The sequence below is a fragment of the Rattus norvegicus genome, chromosome 15 (genome assembly GCF_021556685.1).
Source record: "Rattus norvegicus strain SHRSP/BbbUtx chromosome 15, alternate assembly SHRSP_T2T, whole genome shotgun sequence".
NCBI lineage: Eukaryota > Metazoa > Chordata > Mammalia > Rodentia > Muridae > Rattus > Rattus norvegicus.
In genome coordinates, this window is record NC_141548.1 from 32,067,501 (window position 1) to 32,085,527 (window position 18,027).

Here is an 18,027-nt window from a genome sequence, read left to right on the forward strand (position 1 = left end):
GACCAGGCTAGTCTCGAATTCAGGGCTCTACCTGCTTTTGCTTCTGCCTCCCTAGTGCTGGGATTAAAGAAGGACTATCACAGCCAATGTCTGAGCCCTAGTTTTGTTTCCCTTGCAAGATACCTTATACCTTTTCTTGCCTAGTTTTTCTGACTCCTGTTTACTTCTCTGGCATTTCTAAGCCCCAGCCCAGAACCTGGGACACCCTGATTTCTACTAGAATGAGGCAGAATGTTTTAATGCCTAAGAGAAGAGGCTTCAAATATTAAAAGTCCCAGCTGTACTATGTGAGTGGGTGAGTTACTTGGACTCAGAGAAAAGTAGTCTCAGAGCCCAGCCCAGACTGTAGCATCGACACCATCAACCCGCAGAAGCGCGTTACACTATGTACAGTGCTCTGATGGTTGAAGTGCCAGGCACGGTGGCGCGGGAGATGTCCTGAGTGCTCGGGGATCAGAAAGCAAGGACTAGAGATCAAGAGAGGAAACTACACAAAAACCTTAAAAGTGAGGGAAGGGGTGACCAGCGGTGGTGGCACACGCCTTTAATCTCAGCACTTGGAAGGCAGAGGCAGGCAGATGGGGTGTTCAATGCCTCAAAAGCATGAAGACTGAAACTTGAATCCCCAGATCCCATGTGTAAACACAAGTGGGTATGGTGGCCCAGGTTACTCCAGTGTTTGAAAGGCCAGGACACAGGATTTCTGGAGCAAGCTGCCTGTCTGTATTGAGACCCTGCAAGTGAGCTCCGGGCTCAGTTAGGAGACCCTGTCTCAATGAGCACAGAGGAGGGCAATGAAGGAATATTCCAGAGGTCAACCTCAGGCCTCCACAAACCTCAGGTCTCCGCACATGCATTCACACAAGCACACATGCACACATACACACAGGAGAAAAAAGTATTAAAGTACTAAGAAAAAGGGTTCTGGAAACTCTGACTTTTATCAAGACACAGAAAGAGATCAAGGGAATCGAGAAACCCTACCCTCCAATATATACTATTTATAAGGAACTCATTTTAAAAGGGGGCACTGGAGCAATGGCTCGGTGATTGCAACCGTTGGCTGCTCTTGCAGAGGACCTAGCACCCACCTAGCTCCAGATGGGGGCTCACAACCATCTATAACTCCAGTTCCCGGCAATCCGATGCCCTCTTCTGGCCTCCAAGGACACTGACTGTACATGGTGCACAGACAGACATGCAGACAAAATACCTACACATGCAAAATAAATATGTAAATAAACTTTAAAACAAATAAGAAAACAAAAACACAGACACAAATATATTCACAATTAAAGACGGGTGGGATGGCACATGCCAATACTCCCGGTACTCAGGAGGTAGAAACAGGAGGGAAAAGATCCAGAACTCAAGATCAGCTTAGGCAGGGGGAAAAAAAGTAACAGGGTAAAGAAAAATAGACCATACCAACCAATACTGATCCAAAGAGGGACGAAGTAATCATACTGATCTTAGATTACAAGGACCTTAAAGAAAGGAAAATGATCAGGGGTTGAGTGTGGCATTAAGTAGTAAGGGGGTCAATTCTCCCAGAAGACTTCTGCTGTTGGCACTGAAGTCCCAGGGAAAAGCTTTGCCTATGTTAAAGACTCTATTAGGCTGATTAACTGATGAGAATTTCGGGGTTTGGGAAGAATTTGGAATTTGCAGATAAAGAGCCAACTTAGCATGATTAGCCCTATTAATAACCATTTATAGCCCCCTCTGTGTCTGGCCTGGCACCCTGGTGACTATTAGGTGACATCCTTGTGGAATATACAGTTTCCACCAACCCAGAGGCAAGAACATTCCATAGCGACTATGACTCAAGCAGAGGCTTCTTTGCTGGTCACCGCCTCCGGGATGGTCACCGATGTATTTAAGAGTGCCTTGATTTGTGATTTCCTTTCGTTCCGTTACTGGAACAATTTCAACTGTTGCCATGTTGAAAGCCAGTACTGGGGCAACTGAATCCGTGTGCTCAGGCCGCAGCCACCCATAGGTGGTTCCAGATTAAACCATCTCTCTTGCTCCTTTCGAAATGAGAGGTGTGTCCTTGTATCAACACCTAAGGAGAAAGGCTCAGACTGTTGAAAGCAAAAGTTACAGAAGGGCAAGGAGACCTAGATAAATCGACTATCATGGTTGAAGACTTCAACTCCCCTCTACTAAATGATCTCAGAGGCAGGGTCATCAAGAGCATAATTGAACCGAACAGTAATCAATCGATTGGACCTAAATGACATGTAAAAATTTCTCTATCCATATGACAACATACACATTTGACTCAAACTCAGGAAGAACATGCATCAAGACGATATAAACGCACCTGACCATCAAAAAGAAAAGGGGTCGTGGGTGACTGCTTTGCAGCACAGAGGACTGAATGGGGAATTAACAGCAGCAAGATTCCTGGAAGTTTTCAGAATATTTGACAATTAAATAGAATGTCTCTAAATAATATGCAGGTTAAAGAATAAGCCTCAAGACAAGTAATTTGAGCTGGCATGTTGTGGGATTGTATGCCTATATACTCAGGAGACTGAGTTTACAGAATCAAGGGCTCAAGGCCAGCCTGGGCTATGATGCTACCATGTCTCAAACAATAAGACAAACATAACCAGGAAACTATTTCAGTTACGGAAATTCTATCAGAAAGTTATAAGAAGACTAAAAAGTGACTTTAAGGGGCTGGGGATTTAGCTCAGTGGTAGAGCGCTTGCCTAGGAAGCGCAAGGCCCTGGGTTCGGTCCCCAGCTCCGGAAAAAAAGAAAAAAGAAAAAAAAAAAGTGACTTTAAAAAAAAATCAAAAACTGAAGCCAGGTGTGGTGCCACACGCCTTTAGTCCCATCATTCAGGAAGTAGAGGCAGACGGATCTCTGTGAGTTCAAGGCCTGCCTGGTCTACTTAGTGAGTTTCAGGGATACATTTGAGATCCTGTCTCAAAAAAAAAAAAAAAAAAAAAAAGAGGAGGAGCAGGAGGAAGAAGAGAAGGAGGAGCAGGAGGAGCAGGAGAAGGGGGAGGAGGGGAGGATGAGGACCAGGAGGAGGAGCAGGAGGAGGAGGAGAAGGGGGAGGAGGAGGAGCAGGAGGAGAAGGAGCAGGAGGAGGAGAAGGGGGAGGAGGGGAGGATGAGGACCAGGAGGAGAAGGAGCAGGAGGAAGAAGAGAAGGAGGAGCAGGAGGAGCAGGAGAAGGGGGAGGAGGGGAGGATGAGGACCAGGAGGAGAAGGAGCAGGAGGAGGAGGAGAAGGGGGAGGAGGAGGAGCAGGAGGAGAAGGAGCAGGAGGAGGAGAAGGGGGAGGAGGAGGAGCAGGAGGAGAAGGAGCAGGAGGAGGAGAAGGGGGAGGAGGGGAGGATGAGGAGAAGGAGCAGGAGGAGGAGAAGGGGGAGGAGGGGAGGATGAGGACCAGGAGGAGAAGGAGCAGGAGGAGGAGGAGAAGGGGGAGGAGGGGAGGATGAGGACCAGGAGGAGAAGGAGCAGGAGGAGGAGGAGAAGGGGGAGGAGGAGGAGCAGGAGGAGAAGGAGCAGGAGGAGGAGAAGGGGGAGGAGGAGGAGCAGGAGGAGGAGCAGCAGGAGGAGCAGGAGAAGGGGGAGGAGGAGGAGCTGGAGGAGAAGGAGGAGGAGGAGCAGCAGGAGCAGCAGGAGGAGCAGGAGCAGCAGGAATGACAAAGGAAGAATCTGGGCTGAGGAGATGGCTCAGCAGTTAGCATGCTTTAGTCTTACACCCACAAGGCAGCTCACGACTGTTCATAACTCCAGTCCCAGTGCATCTGGTGCCCTCTTCTGGCCGCCTCGGGGATCAGGCAAAGATGTGCTACACAGATAAACAAGCACATAACACACACACACACACACACACACACACACACATTTTAAAAAAGATCTTCAGTTTAAGCCATCAAATAGTCACTATAAAATCTAGGACTTTTTAACAATGTCAGAGTTCAACTGATTCAAAATTTCAAAACTTGGATGGATTTTTCTTTAGCTTTAGAGATTTAAGATAATACCTAATTAATGCTGTTCTGGGCTTTGTCCTGCTCCCAAATTCATAAGGAAATGCTTTTAATTGAAGGCTTCTCTACCATGAGCCCAGGAACTTGAAGCAATATAGAATCAACCCGTTTCTAAAATTAAAAATACTTGTTTTTTAATGCAGAGCACAGCTGTGGATCCCCATCCTACCTGATACATCTACAGTGTAGCTCCCATACCCAAGGCCAGAGCTGGGGAGAGGGGGTGTGTCTTAGTTAGGATTACTGTTGCTAGGATGAAAGATCATGGCCAAAAGCAAGGTGGGAGGAACTTTTTCTTTTCTTTCTTCCTTTTTTTTATTTTATTTTATTTTTTTATTTTGGCTTACACTTCCACATCATAGCCCATCATTGAAGAAAGTCAGGACAGGAACTCAAACAGGGCAGGAACCTGGAGGCAGGAGCTGGTGCAGAGGCCATGGAGGGGTGCTGCTTACTGGCTTGTTCATCACAGCTTACTCAACCTGTTTTCTTACAAAACCCAGCCACCAGCCCAGGGATGGCACCACCCAGGATGGACGGGGCCCTCCCACATCAATCACCAATTAAGAAAATGCCCTACAGCTGGGTCTTAGGGAGGCATTTTCTCCACTGAAGTTCCCTCCTTTCAGATGACTCTAGCCTGTGTTAAGTTGACATGATGCTGGCCAGCACGGGGTTGGAAGATTGAAGAAGGTAAGAGCCATTGGACCAGGGCATTTGCTAGAAGATGGTGTCTTCTACACCTGACAGGTTCCCTGCACTGTGAAATCTTGACAATATGGCTGTCTAAACAAGGCCAGTGATGACAACACCAATTGTTACCAGGTTATTCAATCCAAGTGCTCACCCCGAAACACACATGCTCTGGTTTGTTTCCTATTGCTGTGATGAACGCCTTGACCAGCAGCAACTAGGGGAAGAAATGGTTTATTTCATCTCAGGACTCTAAGGTCACAGTGCACCACTGAGGGAAGTTAGGGCAGGAACTCAAGCAGGAACCTGAAGGCAGGGACTAGAACAGAGACTATGGAGGAATGATGTGGACTGGCTTGATTCGTGGCTTGTTCATCTTGTTTTCTTTTTTTTTTTTTTTTCTTTTTTCGGAGCTGGGGACCGAACCCAGGGCCTTGCGGTTGCTAGGCAAGCGCTCTACCACTGAGCTAAATCCCCAACCCCATCTTGTTTTCTTATATAACCCAGGACCACCTGATATGTCCCCACTCCCACGTCTCTCATTATTCAGACTTGAGTGCAGGCCTATCTTACGAAGGCATTTTCTTAATGGAGGCTTCCTCTTTCCAGATAACCCTATGTGTCGTTGATAAAAAAAAAACTAACCGGCACAACATATCCCTAAACACATATGCAACACTGAATGGACTCAGCACATTGCATTTATATAGATCTATCTATCTATCTATCTATCTATCTATCTATCTATCTATCTATCTATCTACATACAGGTGCATGCATGTGCAAGTGCGTGTGCAAGTGTGTGTGTAAAACAAGAAGAGATCATGATGTTGAAATGGAGAGGGGTGGACACAGGAGCAGTTGGAAGAGGGAGACTATGGGGTGAAATTATGTAAATATGTGCTCATGAAATTTTCAAAAATGGTAAAAATGATAATAATTAAAATCGCCATTAAATTTGTATTCCTAAAAGAAAGCTTTTTTTTTTCTTTGCTCAGTATATACTTGTAAATGCTCTGAGTACTTACCATCGTGTGGTGCTGTTGAAAACAACCAAAGTCAAAACAGATTTAATGATCTTGTGTTCTTGCTTGCTGGTTGAATCTGAAAGAACTTTATAAAGATTTATTGTATTGTTAGCTCTAATATTTCTGTAACATATGAGGTGATTGGTATTTTTTATTTTTCCCTTCTTCATTTTTTTTTTTTATCTTTACCTAATATGTGTTGGTGTGAGGATATCAGATCCCCTAGAACTGGAGTTACAGACAGTTCTATGCTGTCATGTAGGTGTTGGGAACTGAACTCAGGACCTCTGGAAGAGCAGTCAGTGCTCTTAACCACTGAGCCATCTCTCCAGCCCCTGTAATAGGACTTAATGCCTTCTTCTGGTGTGTCTGAAGACAGTGACAGTGTACTCATATACATAAAATAACATGCAGTTTTATTTATTTTCTCAGATATTGTAATCATTTGTCCATAACACGTGACAAACTTCAAGTTCCAAAGAAAGCAAAATCTTGTTTGTGTCAGGAAGAGTAGTGTTAAAACAGAGGTTTCACAAGCAAATCCTGATACACAGAAAGTGCTGACAAGATGGCACTTGCTTGCCTACCAGCTTGACCAACTGAGTTCTATTTCCAGGACTCACATAGTAGAAAGAGATCCAACTCCCATTTGTTACATATAATTACTTTTCTGTATGCCTTTGTCTGTTTATAAGGAAGTCAGAAGAAACTAAAATCCCCCTGGGGCTGGAGTTAAATGTAGTTGTGAACTGCCTTGTCTGGGTGCGGGGAATGGAACGCTGGCCATCATGACCACTGAGCCATCGCTCTGGCTCTCTTTTCATTTTGTTTATTGAGACAAGATCTCACAATGTAGACCAGACTGGCTTCAAACTCCTGGAGATCTGCATGTCTCTTGACTAAAGAGATCTAGGATTAAAGGCAAAGCCACACTTTAGATTTCCCGTCTCAAGTCTGCTCTTCTATTGCGCAAGGAAAATCCGAGCCAGCACCACCTTTCTAGGCTGTATTGTGTAATGCAGACGGACGATGGGAGTTGTTACTCCCACCTAATCCACAAACCGTGAGAGGCGAGGGAGTGGGCGTGTTGGACGATACTGAGCAAAGATGAAGGGGATAAAGGAAATATGCACAGCCTGGATTTTAACCCAGTTCTGCAGTGGACGAATGGAGCAGTGAGGAATGCACGCAGGTTGAGCCGGTTCCTCGCCTATCGATTTTTCCCACGAGACGAGTGCTGGGCGCACTGCGGCCTTTGCGCAGCATCCTCGGCGTACACGAGGAGGGTGGGCCAGTGATGCGGCCGACGGCTTCCGAATCGTGGCTTCTGGCTCCTCTATCGTAACCATCCAAATCACTGATGAAAAGGGCTCCATTGTCGTACAAGGACGGTCACAGGACTAGGAAAGGGGTACTTGGAAGTTCAAGGGGCAATGGCGGGCCAGTAACCCGACTGCATCAGAGAATAGCCGGAAGCTGCCACCCAGCGGTCTGTTTTGGTACTACACGGAAAACCCTGTGAGAAGACTGTGACTCTGCGGCATCTGGGAGCCAATGAGCTCTCAGGCTGCACAACTAATTTCTTTTTTCTATTGGTTTCTCTAGCTGTCAATCCATCATTTATGCAGTAGTTATTGGGAGTAGCATCAATCATTTTCTGTAAACCACGAATCACATGCTTCTGTCGCCGCCCATCTTTACGCTTTAAGCACGCCTCTGCGTCTGACACATTTAGGCAGTTTCTTTATTCCATTGGCTAGATGAGGTCCCGCCTTTCTGATTAGCGGAAATGAAAGATCTCTTATTTCCATTGGCTGAAATTTGTAAATTGTGATTGTCTATCAAAACTATGAACTCAGGTTAGCTCCCAGGAAGTTCGGGCCCGGAAAGGGTGGGCTTTGCGAAGATGGAGGCTCCGGTGAGTTCTGTCTCGTTGCTTCTTCCCGGAAAGGAAGGGATATCTGGTTGTTTCCTTTCGCCTCCTTGGAACGAGGCAAACAATTAGCAGCATGGAAGAGTAGTGATGAAAGTTGTTAAAGGGATGCGCCTGCCCTGACAATCAATAGCACATGTTAGATGAGAGACGCTGCATGTTGGCTGGTTCCGGACAGGAGGCCAAACCCCCAAAATTACTCTTCAGAATGAGCTTTGTTGGGAGAGCCTCGTGACCCGGCCTTAAGGTGGGAGAATGTTCCGAGAACATTAGCAGAAATAGCGTCACGTACAGTGTGGCGGGGGCTCGGAGCAAAGACAGCCGCGGGGTTTGGCGCTCAAGTCTCCGGTCTTTTCCAGTAAATTGGGGGGTGTGGTGAGAGGAGACTGGCTTTGAGCCGAGGCTGCCTATACCTGTTCAGGAAAAACGACCCAAAGGCTCGAGTGTTTTAAAGGAAAGGAGGGAGTTTCATAGGCGATACGTTCTGCCATCTTCAACACCTAAAGTAAGAAATTGACCCCTTCACCTGTCCCCTATCTGTAGGAGGTGCTGGAATCAGAGGTGTCAAGTTCGATAACACTTTTGAAAAATCTCCAGGAGCAGGTGAGTATTGTCTCCTTTTATCTCTCTCTCTCTCTCTCTCTCTCTCTCTCTCTCTCTCTCATCTATCTATCAATCATCTATCTATCTATCTATCCATTCATTCACTTAACATCCTGATCGCAGCCCCCTCCCCAGAAAACTTTTTTTTTAAGTTATACCCAAACTCCTTTATCTAAAAAAATAACAGAAAACAGATTGGCAATAGTGACATATCGCTATAAGTGCCACTTAATATGCATTTAGATAGTTTGATGTTTTTTAAGTCCTATTGGTACAGATAAAATTACACTCCTCAGCCTTGTTTTTGTAATGGCCCACACCTTTAAACTCAGCACTTGGGAGGCAGAGGCTGGTGGCTCTCCAGTGAGTTCAAGGTCAGCCCAATCTGTATAATGCGTTCCAGAACAGTCCTCATCACCACTGCCCCACTCCTCATCCCCTTCTCTTGGTTTCTTAATGATCCCCTCCCCCAGCTTTAGAAAGCAGTATGAAGTTTTTCTCTGCCTCTTGGAGCGTGGTGTTCGTCGACAGCATTTCAGTTGATTTTTAGGTGGCATTACCTAGTGTTTCTTCTTCCTTGTTCCCAAACATTGCTTGTGGTCGGGTGAACTGTTCAGATTGAATGTGGCTAATTTCAGGTGATGGCTGTGACAGCACAAGTACAAGCACTGACAGCAAAAGTTCGAGCTGGAGCATATTCTACAGAGAAGGTAAGGGTTCTCGATCAGGGTGGAGGGCCAGCTCAGTGGTTAAGATAGCTTGCCACCCTTCCAGGGAACCTGGGTTTGGTTCCCAGCACTCAGGTCTACATGACGGGATCCCATACATGTATGGTGTGCATATGTACAAACACGTAAATAAGAGTAAATCTTAAAGGTGGGGGGGACCTTGAAAAGGGAATATCTCCTCATATGATGTGCTTGGTGGTTTGGGTTTGTTTTTATTCTAGTAGGTTTGCTGTGTGGTAAATGTCCTGAGAGTTAGAGCTTCACCTAAATGTGAGTAATGTGTGGGTTCTGTACAGGATTTGGGCAAGGACGCAGACCAGAGGGCTAGATAGGAATAGTGGCAGCCACTTTACAGAAGTCAGGAGTGATATGCCAGCCAAGCAGAGAAAGTAACTGGACTTTGAGAATAAATATGAGATACTCACTATTGCAGTGTTGTGGGGGAGTAGATGATTCTGTGGACGGATATACATGCATTTTGGTTGTGTGTGTGATGTGGGTAAACATAAGAATGGAGCCGTCACTCCGACGTAGGACAGCTGAGGAGTTGCTCCTTTGTTTTCTTGTGGTCTTGATGTTAATTTGGGCCGAGGTGGCTTTATAGACAGACGTCCCCAGCTTTGTTTTCTGTCACTTCAGTTACCTGAGGTTAACAGCAGTCTGAAAATAATAACTGTAAAGTTCTAGCCCACCTCTTTAAGTTTTAAATAGTGTATTTTTTTTTTTCGGAGCTGGGGACCGAACCCAGGGCCTTGCGCTTCCTAGGTAAGCGCTCTACCACTGAGCTAAATCCCCAGCCCCTTAAATAGTGTATTTTAGTGTGTAATTGAGTTACTCGCTATTGCTAGCTGCCGTTAATCTCTTACACTAGGATTGTAAATTATGGTTTATCATTTGTATAAGTGCGTAGGAAGAACGGTGTATCTAGGATTCAGTTCTCTGCCATTGCAAACATTCGTTGGCACTTTTGGAGTGCATCACTTGTGGATAAAAATGGCACTAATCTGTGATGAGAAGCCATTGACTGAAAGATGCATCCTAATTTGAGATCCTAAACTGTGAAGATGACGAATCTGAAAATGAGATGCAGTAGCTTCTTCTCTTGCTTGAACCTTTTTTCCCTTTTCATTTTGTTTTGTTTGTTTAGACAGGAGCATGCTATGAAACACAGGCTGGCCTTGAACTTATGACCTTACTCTTCCACCTTTCAAGGGCTAGGATTTTAGATTCTCTGATGTGCAGTGAAATAGGCTACCTCTCAAATGAAAATTTAAAGAAAAAAAATAAAAATATTTTAGAACATTTTGGGGATTATTTGTGTCATTAGAGGACAACCCTTGACGTTTATAAAGTGCTTTACAGGTTACAGAAGTGCTTTCTTGTTATCTTGTTTCAAAACATTCTTAGGGCAGTGCTGGAATTCTGTTACTTTTTACATATGAGAAGTTTACAGTCTCAAGTTTAAGTGACATAACCAATATCTGACTACCAAATGGGTAAATCAAAATTTAAACTCAACTTGGCAGTTTTAAATTCCATTTCCCATCCTGGGACGTACAGTAGGGCTGACATAAAGAGCTAAGCATGTTTAAGAGATACCCAGGACTCAGGCCATGGAGTTTCACTGAGTATGACTAGCATTTGAATTTTTGCTGTGTAATTTTTGGCCAAAGTTTTTAACCCGTCATACATACATTTTCCCAGAGCTGTGGACTGTCGGTATCATTTTGTGCAGACACAAGACTTTCTCTTATTTCATAACTGCAAATTATTACTGTATTTTGTTTGAAAGTCGGTGTATTTGCTTAATTTATTTCTTACCTGTGTACGTATCAACTGGGGTTAGGGATTGAATCCTTCCATGTTTTCCGATGAGCACTCTGCTTTTGGAGTGACCCGCTTGTTCAAAAGGAACTTTTTCATCATACAAGCACTGTTTCCCTGGTATCCTCCTCTTTCTAGACAGTTAATTGAGTGTTGTCTTCGGGCTTTTCCTGCATATAAAAGTGTGCAGCTAGCAAGACAGCTGAGGGAGTGAGGCAGTGTGTGCAAGCCTGAGACTTGTTTCAGCCCTGAAACCCACCTGATGGTAGAAAAAGAAAACCCGCTCCACCGTGCCCTCTGACCTCTATGTGTTCGGGGTTGGATGCGTGTGCTCACAAATGCATTCACGTCTTCCATGACGATAGATTTTTTAGAAGGTGTGTGTATCACACAGCCCCACTGGAACTGTATTATAACCACTTTCTACAACTTCTATTGACCTTTAGTTCCCTATCAGTGTATATAAATCACTTGTCTTATCTATATTGTGATAGATCTAAAATGGTTAAAACTTGGGAGGGCCTGTCCATGAGACAAGCCCAAGGGTGCTGCTGATATGCACGGTGTCCACGTTCAGAGTCACGTGGACTCAGATGTCAGAAGCTCTGAGACTGCAGCACTCTTAGTCGTTGGGCGACTTTGGATGCTTCTGGAGAACCCGCCCATATCCATGGGAATGCGTCTCAAGACCTCCTATGGGTGTCGAGACTGTGCTGTGTGTGTCCCTCTGTGGTCTGCAGTCTTCTGCACAGCACCAGGGTTTATCTTCCTTTCCACATTTTATGCCCTTGCGCTGCTTTTCGGCACGGCTCTCACGCATATGTCGGGGATGGAAAATAGGCCTTTCCTGGAACAAAAGCTCTCTAATAACTGACAATTGAGCTGGGGTGACTGCTAAGTGACTGACAGCATTCGCATTGTGGGCACAGCAGGTAACGGGATGATTCGGGTAACATGGACTGGCTGGGGAAGACATGATCCCGGTATTGCCTTAGCTGCTCCTCCTGATTCGTTGGCTGAGACTAAGTCTGTCTCTCACTGTTTACCTCAGGGTCTGAGCCTCTTGGAAGTGAAAGACCAGCTGTTGCTCATGTACCTCATGGACCTGAGCCACCTCATCCTGGACAAGGCCTCTGGGGGCTCTCTGCAGGGACACCCTGCAGTTCTGAGGCTGGTGGAGATTCGCACGGTATGACTTTCTAAGGCTCGCACTCCAGGGCTCTTGTGGGAATGAGTGGTCTTCTTTCTAAGTAGGGAGGCGTTTTCATCCACATTGGCTCATTTGTGAATGTTTCAGTTGTCTTATCCGGAACAAGGCATGGATGCCCGTGTGTGCCTGATTTGGGAAAGAAAGTGTAATCCTTTCACATTCTCACATTGTAGGTTTTAGAAAAACTCCGTCCTTTGGACCAGAAGCTGAAATATCAAATTGACAAACTGGTCAAGACTGCAGTGACAGGCAGCCTCAGTAAGTGGGAGAGCTGTCAGGGAGTGGTGGGGTCACCGCAGAGTTCAAGTCTTGTAAACTTGGATTTCCTGTTTCAGGTGAGAATGACCCGCTTCGTTTTAAGCCTCACCCCAGCAATATGATGAGCAAGGTAAGGCGCGTGTCGGCTGAGCCCAGCCTGTGGTGACCCTGCTCGGCAGGACCCTCTCCAGCTCCTGGCTGGGAGTGCCTCCATGTGAAGCTTTCTTCCCTCGCCCATGGTTCCATCTCCTCAGGGTGTGCCAGGGAGGCTCCATCCTGCCTCTCTATATTTGTAAAATAATCAACTCCCAATTTCTAGGAAAAATATATTCCCTCCCTCCCCCCAAAAAACCCCTCATTGCTAGGGATTAATCTGCATTGCAAACACAATGACAGTGTTATAAGAGAGTCCTCTCACTTGTCCTAAACCTGCCTGAGTTTGCAGGAATCATTTTGGGTTTTTTGTAGTTGAGCTCTGAGGATGAGGAGGAAAATGAAGCAGAGGAGGACCAGTCTGAGGCCTCGGGGAAGAAATCTGTAAAAGGCGCATCTAAGAAATACGTCCCACCACGCTTGGTTCCGGTACATTATGGTAGGAGTTGTGGCCGTCCCTCCTTGGTGGGAGTTTTGTTTCTGTTTTCTTTTGCCTGTTCTAGAATAACCCGTATGGGTTTTTATCACGCAGATGAGACAGAAGCTGAGCGGGAACAGAAGCGTCTGGAGAAAGCCAAGAGACGGGCGCTGAGCAGCTCCGTCATCCGTGAGCTGAAGGAGCAGTACTCAGATGCCCCGGAAGAGATCCGTGACGTGCGACACCCTCACGTCACCCGCCAGAGTCAGGAGGATCAGCACAGGTCTGAGTTCTTGCATTTAGAAATTCTCTCAAATCTGTAGAGAGCTGCCCTCGTGCTTCGTCTGAACGTGGTTAAGTCTGGCACAGGAAAACCAGCGTGATGGGGAGAGAGCACTGACGAGCTTGGGATGGAGTTTAACATTGGTGAGGTTGCAGTACCAATAAGAAGTAGAGGAGAACCTTTTTTACTTTGTATAATTATCTTCGTTTATTGTTTTTGTTTTCTCCTGCCTACTTAGGCTCAAGTAAATGCTATGTAGAGAAGAGTATATTGAGTTCTTCATGGTGGTGCTTTAATAGGCTGCCTTTTGCCATCAATGCCACAGGTCTTTGGGTAGGAAGCAGTAGAGACAGGTTTTGACTGTTGCTGCAGAGTTTCTCTGTGGCAGATCAGTAGACAATGAGCCGGAGACAAGCGTTGCTAGGTGCAGCTTTTATGGCTGATGGTTGTTCAGAAGAGCCCATCGGGGAGTCCTGTGCCACAGAGCCGGCTCGTGAGAATTCTCTCATAACACGGTCATTGTGTTTGCAATGTAGATCAATCCCTAGCTATGAGGGATCTTAGTGAGGAAGTCGGGGATTGAACATGTCACATACATATCCTTAGCTAAGAACGTATTGATCCGAGTGTCCTGAGGACTCTGCATGAGGAGGAGGAAGTACTGGGCCCAGGTTCTGGCTGTTGTCTCCCTCATGCTTGTCTGAACCTTCTACAAACTCTTTTCCTGGCAGGATCAACTATGAAGAGAGCATGATGGTTCGCTTAAGTGTCAGCAAGCGAGAGAAAGGACTGCGAAGGCGGGCGAGTGCCATGAGCTCACAGCTTCATTCCCTCACACACTTCAGCGACATCAGCGCTTTGACAGGGGGCACCGCTCATCTTGATGAGGTAAGGGTGGGTACAGTGGTAGCAGGAGCCGTCATGCTGTTAGCCACACGTGGGCTTCGTACAGCGAGCTCAGGAGAGAGTGCTGGTTCTTAGGACGTAGTACTTTCTGTTCACTTCTGTTTGTCCCTAGGACCAGAATCCTGTTAAAAAGCGGAAGAAGATGCCTAAGAAAGGTCGGAAGAAGAAAGGTCAGTGAACCAGTAGGCGTTCAGGAACTTCCGCCTCAGGTTGTGTCTGTCTCTTCCATGATACTCAGTGATCTCTTTAGGTTGCCTTTTTTTTTTTCCTTTCCTCTTTATTTCCCAAGCTTGAAATCAGTGTCTCTCACAAGGGAGTCTCTGCATTATACTTGAGTGGCCCACAACTCATGTTTCAAGTGTCTGTAAATAGAGGTATGAAAACATCACCTGAAGGGATTGCTCTCTAACTGTGTTCATGCTCCTGTGAGTCCAGAAGGGTAGAGAGTGCTGCCTCAGGGCAAGCCTCCAGCCTCAGGGCAAGCCTCCAGCCTCAGGGCAAGCCTGGAGCTCTTCTCTGTTCCGGCCCTTCTTTGCCTCATTCTCGGTTTCCTTCCGTTTCAGGTTTTCGGAGGCGCTGGTGACGAGCTTATGCATGCACTTTTGGTCATCACTGTGTGTAGACGTTTGCCTTGGAAATGTGGAAAGAGCTTTACTAAATAAAATTGATTTTGTTTATGATAAAAGACATTTTTGCCATACATTGTATGATTGCAATTGCTGGGCATGGGGGCTGCATTCACTAAAAGGAGAGTTAGTGGAAAGGGGAAGACGATGTTTTGGGAGATGTAGGACAAGTTTTTGGGTTGGTTTTTTTTTTTTTTTTTTTGGTAATATATTTTTCCTAGAAATTTGGAATTGATTATTTTACAAATACAAAATACAGAGGCAGGATGGAGTAATCGGCCTCCCTAGCCCTAGTCCCACCGCTCCACTGGAGTTTAGAATTCTAAAATCACATGGTTGTAGCTTTTGTTGATCTGTCCAGCATGGCCACCAGGTGGCATTACTGGCTCAGGAAACCTGTGGTCGCTTGCTATAAAGTCAGTTGGTTCTGTCCCTCGTTTTTTGGATTCATCTCTTCTAATTCCTGCTCGTGAGAGCTGATCTGTGGTCAGTCCTGGGAAGAATTTGTGAAGAGCAGCTGAGTGGCAGACAGAGTCTGTGGAGGCTTGGGGCATGGCTTCTCTGCCACTCCTTCCACGAGACCTCAGTTTACCTGTGAGTCCAGCCCTTTTAAAAGCCGTAAAAGAATGCCAGCAAGTAGGGCACAGAATCGCTAGTGTGACAGCTAGGGGAGTGGGCAGCCTACAGGAACCGCAGACCCAAGCTGGGGTCCACAGCTGAGCTCTCGAATGCAGAGTAACCTCTGTTGGTGAAACCTCCATAAACCGTGGGTAACACAAACAAATGGATAAAGTGAGAAGCTGGGTCTGAGGTTTAACTCATGGCAGTTTTTAAAAAGACCCATGCCTGTGTCCCCTCCCCACAAAATTTGAAAGGAGTAATAAAAAGAAGTTAGGCATGGCTCTACACACTTTAGCCTCCCAGCACTGTGGCAGGCAGGGATGAGGATGGATGAGGCCGTGGTGGGCAGCTCAGCTCCAGGCGCAGTGCAGGGGACAGTGTACAGCAGAATACACACATTGTTTGGCCTCCGAATGCACACCTGTACGTGTGTACATCACCCTATGCAAACACATTTAAAAACAAAGAGTATCTGAATCTCTTAAGATTACTTCTGTATCAAGGAGTCTTCGGCAGCTTCTGTGGCTTACCCCAGAATGCGCTTGTGTCTGGGGTAAATCTGAGGGGTTCCGTGTGCCCCAAGACCTCGTAGTAATAACTACTCAAGTGAGTCCTAGCAAAGAACTAAGGACAGATTCAGAGCACGTGCCTTTCCATCTAAACAACCTACATGTTAGCTAAGGTGGGCTTTGAAAGCTAGATGAGGTGCATGTGCCAACTCTAGCCTCTCAGGAAGGAGGCGGAGGCCTGTCTGCACTGTGTAGTGAGTTCAAAGCCAGCCTGGGAAACAACTAGAGTCTGGCCGTAGCTCTGCAGCAGAGCGCTTGCTTGGCATATACATCTGGGTTAGAACCATCACACTCATGCTACATTAAGACTTGCATTGGGTTGGGGATTTAGCTCAGTGGTAAAGCGCTTGCCTAGCAAGCGTAAGGCCCTGGGTTCGGTCCCCAGCTCCAGGAAAAAAAAAAAAAGACTTGCATTTATTTCTAGTTTCGCTCCTTTGAAACAGGAACTCAAGATAGTGTAGGTTGGTCTTGAATTTGTTAGGTATTGAGGATGACCTTGATCTCTTGATCTCCTGCCTCCACCTCCTAAAGGCCAGGGTTACAGGCAATTACCATTATGCTTGGCTGCTGTTCGTAATTAAGATGTGAGGTTACATACTGCCCCACCTTTGCTAGAGGCCTTGTCTTCAGAGACTACAATCCGTACTCTGGGTCTTCCTGGTGTGTCAGTAACCAGAACAAACGTCTGTCTTCCTGAGCCTTATAGTTAATCTGAGCCTTCAGTTCCAGCACGTGTTTTTATCTGGCCTTTTGGCAGTACTAGAAAATTCCAACAGCTATTAGCATTTTTCTGAGGCTATTTCTACCAGCATCATTAATAGATCATATTATCTGACAGGATTCTATGCAGACGGTTGATGTGAAACAAGTGTAAACAGGGTTACTTTCATCAAGGTAGGGATGAGGCACCTCAGAGTTCCTTACTGTTAAACTCTTTTCCTTAACTCTCCGAGGAGCCCCCAGACACCTTTAGTCCTCCATAGAACAGGTTGAGAGCCCGCGGTTAGGGGGTTGGGGATTTAGCTCAGCGGTAGAGCGCTTGCCTAGCAAGCGCAGGGCCCTGGGTTCAGTCCCCAGCTCCGAAAAAAAGAATAAAAAAATAAAAAAAAAAAAAAACGAGAGCCGCGGTTAGCACAGCAGAACAACAGAATTAAAGATCAGGATTGTTTAGGCCTGTTCTGTTTACTTTTGCTCTGTTCCGTTCAGGCTCAATTCTTTTCTTTTTCCTTTTTTAAAATCTGACAAACTTTAGCTTCTCCCTCAGTTTTTTCGTTTTAGGGAGTAGCGAAGAGACTTTGACAAAATCCTGTTTTTTCCTCGAGTCTTTGTGTTGTTAGGGTTTGGGGGGGTGAAAGGAGCGGTGACCTGGTTGCAGCGGACCGGGTTTCAGCACCGTGGAGAGCTCAAGCTCCCTCATTGCTCCGCCTCCGGGTATGAAAGGCACAAAAGGAACGACCCCTTAGAATGGTGCAGGGTAGACTTGTCCCCCTTCAGCGTACAGATTCTCTGTCATCTCCACTTCCGACTGGTACAGACGGAGTGAGAGATGACACAGTCTGGAATATCCCTGGGGTCCATTTGCTCCGTACGTGCCAGATTCACGCCAAGGATTCGGCCACTGTGATGAGGTATTAGTGACCTACTAACTACCCTTTGCTCAGTGCTAACCTCATTTAAACCGATGCACAAGATCTTTACTACTGCTTGCGAAAAATTCTGTCCCCTACTTTCCTCACAGGTCCTCGAGGAGCCTTGTTTCGTTCCCTGGCCATCTTACTGCCTGTGCATGCAGAAAGGCATCGCGCTGGCTCTCTGCCCAGTCTTGCTTTTGTGTTTCTTTGATCTCATTGTTCAGAGGGTCTCAGAGAAGCCCCAAGAGCCATGCCTTTGCATGTTTAAGCTATTGATGCCCTGTAAGAAGTGTATTAAAGGTCCATCGTGAACAAATTTGGGTCAATAGGTGGCAGTAGTCACTGAGTCCTGAGGCCCCGACACCCCCTAAACACAAGCAAATTTAATAGCCATTATATTTAAGGACGTGATAAAGGAAGTCACATTAAAATGAAAATGGAGAGAAGATCGGTCCCTTTCAGTGGGATCCAGGAAATGCTGAAATGTGCTAGGTGACTTCTGTGGGTATTGTATGCTGACAGAT

At 46.1% G+C, this 18,027-nt stretch overlaps 1 protein-coding gene across 4 annotated transcripts; it reads left to right on the plus strand.

Moving 5' to 3' along the window:
* Positions 1-7,595: 7,595 nt before the first annotated feature.
* On the plus strand, positions 7,596-14,842 carry Ngdn (neuroguidin). Of its 4 annotated transcripts, none has more exons than XR_015638005.1 (12): positions 7,625-7,658; positions 8,217-8,276; positions 8,915-8,986; positions 11,880-12,017; positions 12,212-12,296; positions 12,374-12,426; positions 12,765-12,888; positions 12,982-13,150; positions 13,882-14,038; positions 14,169-14,226; positions 14,346-14,430; positions 14,620-14,743. XR_015638005.1 is itself a non-coding variant. In NM_001107263.1 (11 exons), exons 1-11 carry the CDS (start codon positions 7,647-7,649, stop codon positions 14,637-14,639), a joined length of 948 nt encoding a protein of 315 aa, NP_001100733.1. In that variant the 5' UTR covers positions 7,596-7,646; the 3' UTR covers positions 14,640-14,842. The 4 variants fall into 4 exon arrangements, 2 of the variants coding, with proteins under 2 accessions (NP_001100733.1, XP_087441767.1); XR_015638006.1 differs by having other exon boundaries at positions 7,634-7,920; NM_001107263.1 differs by lacking the exon at positions 14,346-14,430 and having other exon boundaries at positions 7,596-7,658; positions 14,620-14,842.
* The last annotated feature ends 3,185 nt before the right edge of the window (positions 14,843-18,027 follow it).